A 12,167-nucleotide genomic window follows, 5' to 3' on the forward strand; every position below is an offset into this window, starting at 1 on the left:
CAAGCACTAACCACTTTGTTTTGTCTTGAACTGGTTGAGTAAGTGGTGAACATAATTCACTTTCTAAATATTAGCGGACTTTTCTATTTTCTTGTATTTTGGGGTGATGTAAACATAGAGTCTTACAGTTGGAAGGGTTTTAAAAGTTCATTTGACATATTGAAATATTTAAGAATGTAATGATTTGACATCTGGGGTATACTTCAAAATAATATAAGGGTGAGATAAAGTAGGGGGTTATAGATAAAGCAAAATTGGCTAGAAGTTGATAATGTTAAAGTTGGTTGATGTTTAAGTAGGGGTCCAAGTTAGTATTCTGTCTACTTCCGTATGTTTGAAGTTTCCAATATATTTGGATTTATTTACATTTTTAATTAAATGTTAGAAAAGAAAAAAATGTAGTCCAATTTTTCTCTAAGGAACTCTTTTTATAATGCCATAAGTATATGTGTATATATATATATATGGCCATCTAGTATCTGCTAGAACACTGTCACTGTTGAGCAACTCACCACTGTTTAGTTTATTTCATTTTTAGAGGGCTTGAAATTATTAGAAGTATTTTTTCTTTCTTTTTTTTTTTTTTGCTTTTCAGAGCTGCACCTAAGGCATATGGAGGTTTCCAGGCTAGGGGTAGAATCAGAGCTACAGCTGCTGGCCCACACCACAGCCCCAGCAACACAGGATCCTTAACCCACTGAATGAGGCCAGGGATCGAACCTGAAACCTCATGGTTACTAGTTGGATTCATTTCTGCTGTGACACAACGGGAACTCCCTAGAAGTATTTTTTTAATACATTGAGTCAAATCTTCCTCCTATGGTTTTTACCTGTTGGGCCTAGTTTTGCACTCACAAGTAATGGAGAATAAAATACCGTGGCCATCTGTAGAACACTTCAAGTATTTGGTTATAGCCACCATTTTCTTCTCTGTGGATTTTTACATTCCTGTTACCTTCAGCCATTTTTCATAGCATGATTTCCAGATTTCAATTTTGGTTATTTTCTTCTGAGTGCTATTTAGTTTTTCAGTGCTCTTTTCTTTTTCCTTCTTTCCTTCCTTCCTTTTCTGCCACTCCTGTGGCATATGGAAGTTCCCAGGCTAGGGGTCTAATCGGAGCTGCCACAGCCACAGCAGTGCAGGATCCAAGCTGAGTCTGCAACCTGTACCACAGCTCATGGCAATGTTGGATCCTTAACCCACTGAGCAGGGCCAGTGATCAAACCCATGTCCTCATGTATACTAGCTGGATTCGTTACTGCTGAGCCACAACAGGAACTCCCTCAAGGCCCTTTTTAATATGACCCACAAAACTTGAACACAATACTGTGCTGCAAATGTGATTTTGCTAGGACCTCTCTTATTCTGCACCCCCACCTTATCCTCCACTTATAATACTTGATATTACTTAGTTGTTCTAAGATTAGGTAAAATTGGACATCTGAATTTAGAAACTAGAATCATAGAACTGGAAGAAATTTCAAGTTTTCCCATAAGAATAGCAACTCCCCTGCTTTTTGCTAGGATTGATATTTATCTCTAGGGATTGAGTTTCTTTCCCTTTATAACTTCATTTTTGTGGGGAATTGAAGAACTACTGGTCTTTGTTTCATTCTCACCATATAACTACTTTTTATTTATCTATATATAGACTGTTAGATTCACCACCATTTCTTTTTTAGTATGGTATATCTGAGTTTTTTTTTTGTCTTTTTAGGGCCGCACCCACGGCATATGGAGGTTCCCAGGCTAGGGGTCTAATCGGAGCTGTAGCTGCTGGCCTATGCCAGAACCACAGCAACTCGGGATCCTGAGCCTCATCCGCGACCTACACCACAGCTCAGGGGAACCCCAGACCCTTAACCCACTGAGCAAGGCCAGGGACTGAACCCTCAACCTCATGGTTCCTAGTCGGATTTGTTTCCGCTGCGCCACAACTGGAATGCCTATCTGAGCTTTTTGTTTTTCACTAAATCTTTTATTATCTTGTTTTTGTTTACTCTATATATAATGCATGTTTTGTAGCTTTTTACAAATATGGAAATAACAGTTTTGGTAGTTAAGTAAAGGTTTAGGTAATGTGAAATAACCTGTTTTCTGTGATCTATCATTGAAAAAAACTAGTGTTTCAGTTAGACTCTTTTGGCTGCAAGAATTTAGGCTAACCTATGGAAGGGGAAAGTTTAAGAATGTGCATGGGATAATAAAGGCTTAATCAGAAATTCACACAAATCCAAACTCCCTTAAGGAGTCTGCAGCCGAGAGTTTTTCTGGATCTGAAGTAGCTCCGTTGGTCCCAACAACATAGAATGTTTGATCTTTATGCTAGTATTTCATTATTAACTTGATTGACTCTGTTGTTCTCACAAGGTGACCAACCTTCCCTGTTTGCCTGAGATTGAGGGGTTTCCCAGGACATCAGACTTTCAGTGCTAAACCTGGGACAGTTCTAAGCAAACTGGAAGAGTTGGTCACACTACCTCTTCACATGTGCTTCTCTCTTCTTATTTTTTCTGCTAATAACTTGTATTTTAATCATCTTAGCTCCAAAACTGGCATACTCCAGGCTCCTTTAGCCTCTTGTCTTCAGCTGAGGATCTTTTAGGTCCAGTTCCTATCTCCTGCTTTTTCTCTGAACACTTCCCACTTCATTATGTAAGATAAGGAATCTTTATTGGAGCATCTTGCCTTTTTCGTTAGGTCTAGGTTACTGGTCAGCCTCTAGCTTGGTATGCCTGTTTATGGTAAAGCTAATGCAGTTGATGCACCGAATTGTGGTTATGGGCTTTACTAAGAGGCTCATGTGAGTTGAAGTTTTAAATGTATAGTATTTTTGTGGCAGTAGAAAAGTCTAACACACTTAAAAATCAATATGTTATTTTTGCAAATAAACTATGTTGTACTTGGATAGAATTCAGCTTTGGGTAGATTTTTATGGCATTAACATACATTTAAAATTGGTGTGGGCAAGTTCTCTTGTGGTGCAGTGGGTTAAAGGTTTGGCATTTCCTGCAGCTGTTGTGCATGTCATAACTGTGGTGCAGATTCGATTCCTGGCCCAGGAACTTCCACATTCCTTGGGTGTGGCCAAAAAAATAATAAAATTGGTTTTGGGCCTCCATTGCAATAGCTAGGTGAAATTCTATAAATGTTAGATCTCATTCTTTTCCCATGACCTACATGTAATTACTATAGTTACATTTCTATAGTTACATATAAATTCCATCTTATCTGAATAAATTAAAAATAATTGAAGAAAATATGAGCAATGAATAAGAAACAGTGTCATAGTAGATATCTTGTCTTTTTTTTTCCCCTGCCTTTTTTGTGTCACACCATGGCATATGGAGGTTCCCAGGCTAGGGGTCGAGTTGGAGCTGTAGCTGCTGGCCTACAACACAGCCACATTGAACGTGGGATCCAAGCCACATCTGCGACCTGTACCACAGCTCACGGCAGCACCGGATCCTTAAGCCACTCAGCAAGGCCAGGGATCGAACCTGTGTCCTCATGGATACTGATCAGATTTGTTTCCACTGAGCCATGATGGGAACTTCTAGATACCTATATTCGTTGAGTTTTATTGTACATATTTTCTTCAAGTTTTAAAGTTTAATAAATGATCATTGTTTGCTTTAGATTTTAAGATTTGTTTCAAAATTTGTTTACATAGTACATTTTAATTTTATTGGTCAGAACTACCTTTGCTTATTGATAGTTATATTTGCTAGGTTTTCTATGTAATTATGAATAATTTATTTCCTTCAGGGAGTTTTTAAGTCTTGGTTAGAGATTAGGTGTCAGTCTTTGTTAATAACAGCAGCTACAAAAAGAAAGAAAATTGTGTCTAAGCTTCTAGTATAGAAAAGACTTTTGGTCAAATTTTATGTTTTAAGGAGTCACACGCACAACACACACACATATATATTTACTTACATATGTAAATATATATATTCACACATACAAATGCATATGTATACACACACACATACACTCACAGATATATGTAGTGATCACCACTTCTTACAATAGGAGAAATATATTTACATACCAGTTCATTTTATGTAATTTGACTTGTAGCATCCACATATCTTCTTCTGTGTTTTTGTTTAATGCTTATTAACATTAACTTTGGTGTTTGTATTAGTTTCCTGTGGCTGCTATAACAAATTACCCCAAACTTAGTGGCTTAAAATGTCAGAAACTTTTTCTCTTACGGTTGCTGAGCCCAGAAGTCCAAAAGCAGTTTCACTGAGCCAAAATCTAGGTATCCGCAGGAATACGCTCCTTCCACAGATTCTAGGGAAAATTCGTTCCTTAACTTTTCCAGCTTTTGGTGTCTGTTGGCATTCCTTTGCTTGTGGCCACATCATATCAATCAATCTCTGCTTCCATCTTCACATGTCAAATCTTCTTTTATTATTATTATTATTCTTTCTGCCATTTCTTGGGCCGCTCCCGCGGCATATGGAGGTTCCCAGGCTAGGGTTTGAATTGGAGCTGTAGCCACCAGCCTACGCCAGAGCCACAGCAACGCGGGATCCGAGCCGCGTCTGCAACCTACACCACAGCTCACGGCAATGCTGTATCCTTAACCCACTGAGCAAGGCCAGGGATCAAACCCACAACCTCATGGTTCCTAGTTGGATTCGTTAACTACTGAGCCACGATGGGAACTCCCTCACATGTCAAATCTTCTGTATGTCAAATCTTCCTTTACCTCTCTTATAAAAAAATACCTATGGATGGGATTTAGTACCCATCTGGATAATCTGGGATTATTTCCTTGTCTCAGTATCCTTAATTTATGCATCCTTATGAAAGTAACATTTACAGGTTTCAGGGATTGAGGCTTGATATTTTTTGGGGGGAGGGGGGCATTAAGCCTGGGCATGTGGAAGTTCCCAGGCCAGGGATTGAACCCATGCTGTGGCAGCAACCTGAAGCACTGCAGTGACAATGCCAGATCCTTAATCCACTGTGCCACAAGAGAACTCCAAGGCCTGATATCTTTGGGGGGGGGGCCAATATTCAGTCTACTACAGTTCTCATAGTAGGTCATTGAAAGGCCTTTGGGTTGATTTGATGAAGGGTTATGGTAATGACAGAATCATGTTGAATATGATGTGTAGTCCAACTGGTGGACCAGTTGAAATATCGTGCTTAAGGGACTAAAATCAATCTATGACTCTGCTAGAGGTTTGGACTTGATGGGAAATGAAGATTATGTACTCTTATTTTAAATCTGTTACAGCAGATATTTTGAATCCTTGGTCACATTGTGCAGGGCAGTAATGTTTCCCATACTTGGCAATGAGTAAAAGCAGGTATGTTCATAGTTCTGTATTTTTTCCTAACCTTAACTGCAGACATACTGTCTTTTTGCATTGTGATTAAATCTATTTTGACCTCTTTATCCACTCTGCTCTAATCAACTTTAGAAGTCCTCCTCTTAGTAGAGTAAGTAATGTTTCAAGTTGATTTCTCTGGCTAGAGGTATAGAGCTTCTAGAAGCAAGGATGAAACAGGTGATATGCTGTAAGAAACCAGGCTGGTAGCAGGAGAGAGTTTTTTTCCCCCCATTTTAGGGCTGCACCCTTGGCATATGGAAGTTCCCAAGGTAGGAGTTAAATTGGAGCTGCAGCTGCTAGCCTACACCACAGACACAGCAACACCAGATCTGAGCCGTGTCTGTAACATACACCACAACTCATGACAGTGCTGGATCCTTAACCCACTGAACAAGGCCAGGGATCCTCATGGATACTAGTCGGATTCTTAACTTGCTGAGCCACAACAGGAACTAAGAGAGAGTGTTTTTATCTCTAGCTCCCTATTAGTAAAAATCTTAAAGTATTTGTTATTTATATCTGTAAATCATAGTAATTATTTCCCTTCAAGAGAGAATTCATATCAGTAAACTGGATATCAGTAAACTCATATCAGTAAATTCATATCAGTAAACTGGATGCGTTAGAAACAGTCTGGCTTTGACATAATTTCACTTAGTAGTATAGGGATATGCTTTTGTATATTTTCCTTAAAGGAACATTTTGTAAATATTTGTGAAATATAAAATAGGCTGTGCTTCCCTGAAAAAGAAATCAAAATAGGTGCTTTCTTGGGAGTTCCCGTCGTGGCTCAGGGGTGAACGAATCCGACTAGGAACCATGAGGTTGCAGATTCGATCCCTGGCCTCGCTCAGTGGGTTAAGGATCCGGTGTTGCTGTGAGCTGTGGTGCAGGTCGCAGACGCGGCTCAGATCTGGAGTGGCTGTGGCTGTGGTGTAGGCTGGCAGCTACAGCTCCGATTAGACCCCTAGCCTGGGAACCTCCATATGCCACCGGTGCAGCCCTAGAAAAGACAAAAAAAAAAGACAATAGATGCTTACTGAATTTGCTAGGTAGAGATAAGGAATGAATGGAAAGTTAACATACTTAATATTTAGTATCAATTGTTACTTAGAGTACTTAGAATACTTATGTGGATGTTATTTTTTTAGTTAAAAATTTCTTTTTAATTTAAATTTTTGTCTTTTTAGGGCCGCACCCTCAGCATACGGAACTTCCCAAACTGGGGATCAAATCAGAGTTTTAGCCGCTGGCCTGTGCCACAGCCACAGCAACGCCAGATCCAAGCCACATCTGCGACCTACACCACAGCTCACAGCAATGCCAGATCCTTAACCCACTGAGCAGGGCCAGGGATCGAACTCACATCCTCATGGATACTTGTTGGGTTCATTACCACTGAGCCAAGATAGGAACTCCCTTAGAACACTTAGGGTATTGGTTCTCTTGAGATGTTAGAATTTGTATTTTAAACTAACTTTTGGAAGTCTTCCTGGAATAAGAGAGATTTGAGAGAAGACTGAATAACTATAGTCTTCAAATATTTTGGGTAAAGAGGAGATTCATGTAAGTATGAAAAAAAGAATTTTAGGACTGCTAGGAATAGAATCTTCATACAGGGAGTTTATAAAAGTGATTAGGCATGCAAGGACCAGTTGAAGAAATAACTCTTTATTAAGAAGATTGATAGGGGAGTTCCCTGGTGGTCTAGTGGTTAGGACTTGGTGCTTTCACTGCTGCAACCCCAGTTCATTCCCTGGTCTGGGAACTGAGATCTCACATCAAGCTGCTGCATGTTGTGGCAAAAAAAGAAAGAAAAGATGGATAGAAGGTAAGGATTTTGTTTAATATTTTCCAAATTTAGACTTTTAAGTTCTAATATTTTTGTTTATATCCTTAATATAAAGCGTACATTATTAAAAATAATTTGAGTAGCAGCACTTAAATGAAGTTATGAAATGCAGTCTCTTAGAATAATGAAAATAATGTTGTAAAAACACTTATCAGCAGGTCGAAAAGTCTCCTTTGTAAATAATCCTCTTGTTTTAGGTCTGGCATTTTTTAATAATAGGGGCCTATTTTCCTCTTGGAACACTTAGTGAATTTGGTATTAAGACTTCAGCCTGTTTTTGTTTTCCTTTTTTCCCTTTTCCTTGGCAGCTTAGTCAAACCATGAAACAAGCACGTCACCGACTGGCATCTTTTAAAACTGTGAATGAAAAGAATGCACCAGTGTTTCCAGATGATAGAAAGAAAAGCCTTGCCAACCAAGAGGTAAATTGAATTCTAATGAATTATTTCTAAGAATATAGATTAAAATAGAAAGATTTATTTACATCTCAATATTATTTAGAACTAAAAAATAATTGGAAATAACCTTAATTATCCAATAGCAGAGAGTGGTTTAAAGTTATGATATATTCACGTATAGTTATTATCAAAAATGTCATGCTTTTGGAGTTCCCATTGTGGCTTACTGGGTTCAGAACCTAACTAGTATCCATTAGGATGCAGGCTCAATCCCTGGCCTCACTCAGTAGGTTAAGTCCGTCATTGCTGCAAGCTGTAGTGTAGATTGAAGATGTGGCTTGGATACTGTTGTGGCTGTGGTGTAGGCCTCAGCTGTAGGTCTGATTTGACCCCTAGCCTGAGAACTTCCATATGCCACAGGAGCAGCCCTAAAAAAAGAAAAAAAAAAAAAAAAAAAAAAAAGGGTATTTAAGGCTCTGCTTGCAAATGACATTGTTTTAGTGCGTCTTTATTTCCATGTTCACAAATTTGGATGCTAAGCTCATGTATTTTCCTTTGGCATTAGTTTCAAGTTTTGATAGGCAGTATCTGGTCAAATGGACCATTAATTAGTCTTTTTTCACTCTTTTTTTGGGTACCATCATCAAGTTTGTCTCTTGTTTAATTCTTTCTCAATTTTGCTTCCTTTTTGCTTTTTTTTTTTTTTTTTTTTGGTCTTTTTTTTGCTATTTCTTGGGCTGCTCCCGCGGCATATGGTGGTTCCCAGGCTAGCTGTCAAATTGGAGCTGCAGCCACCAGCCTTTGCCAGAGCCACAGCAATGCGGGATCCGAGCCTCGTCTGCAACCTACACCACAGCTCACGGCAACGCCAGATCATTAACCCACTGAGCAAGGGCAGGGATCGAACCCGAAACCTCGTGGTTTCTAGTCGGATTCATTAACCACTGCGCCACGACGGGAACTCCTGCTTTTCTTTTTTCTTTTTTTCTTTTTTTTTTTTTTTGAGGGCTGTACTTGCGGTATATGGAGGTTCCCAGGCTAGGAGTCTTAACTGGAGCTACAGCTGCTGGCCTACACCACAGCCACAGCAAAGCCACATCCAAGCTGCATCTGTGACCTACACCACAGCTACAGCAACACCAGATTCAGTTTTGCTTCCTAATTGGTGGGGTTTTTTTGTTTGTTTGTTTTTTTACAATTTCCTAGATTATGTATATGTGTATACTTTATTTTTGTTTTTTTTCCTTAAGTATATCAGTACAACTATCAAAAACATTTTTCTCATATGTTTGCAGTTGGTAGAATACTAAACTATAGTGTCTTTCTCTTCAATGGTAATTAAGAAGTTTATAGTTAAATATAAAAACCAAGTGGGCATGGGTGTGTCCACATATGGCATTCCATCTTAGATATATTAAGTATGGTTAGCTTTTTCTAGAATTGCCTTGTTGTTACCCAAGATAGAGTTTTTGGAGTTCCCGTCATGGCGCAGTGGTTAACGAATCCAACTAGGAACCATGAAGTTGCGGGTTCAGTCCCTGCCCTTGCTCAGTGGGTTAACGATCTGGCGTTGCCGTGAGCTGTGGTGTAGATGGCAGATGTGGCTCGGATCCCCCGTTGCTGTGGCTCTGGCGTAGGCCAGCAGCTACAGCTCCGATTGGATCCCTAGCCTGGGAACCTCCATATGCCGCGGGAGCGGCCCAAAGAAATAGCAAAAAGACAACAACAACAACAAAAAAAAAATTGAGTTTTTTTGTGCCTAAATTCTGGACTTGGTTTCTTGACAATTTTCATACTTCCACCACAGATTTGACAGTACTATAGTGTGGGCCGTTAGACTGACTTCCTAGTACTGTTGGAAGGAGGTGATTAGACACATTGTAATTAAGCCAGGAGAAAGGGGAAGGGGTTTATCATATCCTAGAGACTCATATTTTGTATTTTGTGGAACATATTTGAACCTTTCAACTGATGTTATTCTAGAAAAAAATACTGTTCTAGGTCTGAGATAATTATCCAGTAGAAGGGAGGAGGATTAAATCTGAGATAACGTCCCTATATAAACCAGTTTTATACGTCAGAGGTGCCATCTAAGTGTAATTTGTTATGATGATGGTGATGAATTCAGGTTAGCTGCTTGCTTCCTAAGAATGCATATATATTTTTTCAGGTTAAACAAACAAATCTATTCCATATAATTGAGATTGATGTAAGAAATTAGTGAAATTTTGTTTTATCACTCATGTAAAGTATGTAGTCTTTTCCTCAAATCTGAACAGTTTTCTACCCACCCAGTTGTGTGAAGGAGAAATCCACCAGTCAGAAGGGAGAACAATCTGAACCCAGTTTAACTCTGGTTTCATTTTCTTGTTAGACTTACTGACATTAGACTCTGTCTGGCTGTTATTGTTGCAGGTTTTGGAGATACACATAGAAGATAGATTTACTCGCCCATTGACAGATCACCAAGATAAAATTATAAGCCTTTTGATACTGTTACTGGCTAGGATAGGGGCAAATTGTCATCTGTAAAGTTAATATGTTCTCCTTCCAGCTTCTTTCAGTCCATATGTTTGATATGTAAGCGATGTGTTTGTATACTTGAAACAGAACTCACTATGCTATGTTAGACCACCGCAACCTGCTTAGATTACTCGAGATCTCTCACAAAAACTCAACTTAGTATCATGAGCATTTTGCTTTCTCTAGATCATTGTTATTTGTATTAATTTTCCCTTTTTTTCAGAAAGCAATTTGTAGGAAACCAGCATTTGCCAAAATAAATATAGGGGTAAGAAGAGAATTGCCCTTTGAGGTCCAGCAAGGTCTTTCAACTCCTGTACCTTACCAGAAATTTATGGAAGATCAGGTGGGGAAATATAAAGAATAGAGGTGGAAACTCCCCTGTTATAACCACAACTAATTAAAGATGGGCTTAAGTATTAAGATTATAATAATTGTTTTTTCTAACAGTTATACTGAGATATAATTCACATACCACACAATTCACCCATTTAAAGTATACAATTCAGAGGTTTTCAGTATATTCACAGGATTGTGCAACTGTCATCACAACCTAATTGTGAAGATTTTCGTCATCTCTAAAAGAAACCCTATACTCATTAGCTTTTACTCCCCAGTTCCTCCCTGTCCCGACCCACAGTATTAAGTCACCACTAATCTGCTTTCTGTTTCTGCAGATTTGCTTATTCTGAGCATTTTATATAAATGGAATCATATAATGGGGTCTTGGTGACTGACTTCTTTCACTTTGCATAATATATTCAAAGTTCATCCACATTGTAGCCTGTTAGCATGTTATCTGTATGTCAGTATATCACACTTGGTATATCCATTCATCATTTGATGAATATTTGGGTTATTTTTACTCCTTGGCTTTTATGAATAATTTGCTGTAAGCAGTTGTACAAATGTTTTTATGTAAATGTTCATTTCTCTAGTAGTGGAATTTCTTCATCATATGGTAACTTCATGTTTAATATTTTGAGGAACTGCCAAGCTATTTTCCATCAGTATTATATGAGAGTTCCAGTTTCTCCACATCCTCTTCAATACTTGTTATTGTCCATCTTTTCTATCATAGCCATCTTAGTGGGTGTGAAGTGGTATCTCACTGAACTTTTTTCTTTTTTTTGGCTACCTTGCAGCATTTGGAGTTCCCTGGCCAGGGATCAGATCCCAGCCACAGCAATGCTGGATCCTTAACTGTGCTGGGCTGGGAATCAAACCTATGTCCCAGCACTCCCAAGACACCACTGATCCTGTTGTCCCATAGTGGGAACACTGTACTTTTGGTTTGTGCTTTCTTGATGACTAATGATCTTGAGTATCTTTTCATGTGGTTATTGCCCATTTATATCTCTCTTATGGGGAAAATGTCTATTCAAATGAAGTGTCCATTTTAAAATTTGGGTTGTCTTTTTATTATTGAGTTATAAAAATTCTTTTTTTTTTTTTTTTTTGTCTTCTTAGTGCCACACCCGCAGCATATGGAGGTTCCCAGGCTAGGGGTTGAATCGTAGCTGTTGCTGCCGGCTTACTCCAGAGCCACAGCAACTCCAGATCCGAGCCGAGTGTGTGACCTACAGCGTAGCTCATGGCAGCGCTAGATCCTGAACCCACTGAGCGAGGCCAGGGATCGAACCCACAACCTCGTGGTTCCTAGTTGGATTTGTTTCCGCTGTGCCACAATGGGAACTCCCTAAAAGTTCTTTATATTCTGGATACAGGTCCATTATCAGATACATGATTTGCAAATATTTTCTCCCATTCTGTGGGTTGTCATTTCACTTTTTTTTTTTTTTTCTTTTCTAATAGCTGCACCCACAGCATATGGAAGTTCCCAGGCTAGGGTCAAATTGAGCTGCAGCTGAGGCCTGTGCCACAGCCACAGCAACACTGGATCCTCAACCGACTGAGTGAGGCTAGGGTTTGAACCTGCATCCTCATGGAGATTGTGTTGGGTCCTTAGCCTGTCCAGCCCAATGGAAACTTCCCTTATTTCACTTTCTTAATGCTCTCATTTGCAGCATGAAAGTTTTAGT

General features: G+C 39.1%; 1 protein-coding gene across 50 annotated transcripts in view; it reads left to right on the forward strand.

Moving 5' to 3' along the window:
* Positions 1 to 12,167, forward strand: part of CCDC15 (coiled-coil domain containing 15) — a 78,919-nt gene that overhangs the window by 16,326 nt on the left and 50,426 nt on the right. For 26 of the 50 annotated variants that reach the window (XR_014815543.1, XR_014815545.1, XR_014815544.1 and 23 more), the window contains one exon: positions 7,513 to 7,626. Coding sequence is in view for 41 of the 50 variants with exons in the window: in XM_084976532.1 (XP_084832658.1) it covers positions 7,513 to 7,626 (114 nt within the window). In the remaining 9 variants the exon portion in view is untranslated. Of the gene's footprint in view, positions 1 to 7,512; positions 7,627 to 10,348; positions 10,472 to 12,167 lie in introns of all 50 variants that reach the window. The other 24 variants (XR_014815538.1, XR_014815541.1, XR_014815542.1 and 21 more) reach the window with 1 other exon arrangement.

Source organism: Sus scrofa, chromosome 9, assembly GCF_054392235.1.
Source record: "Sus scrofa isolate SSC_HxYL_T2T_F1_AM1 chromosome 9, Sscrofa_HxYL_maternal_Yorkshire_Landrace_v2.0, whole genome shotgun sequence".
In the NCBI taxonomy this organism is placed as follows: domain Eukaryota; kingdom Metazoa; phylum Chordata; class Mammalia; order Artiodactyla; family Suidae; genus Sus; species Sus scrofa.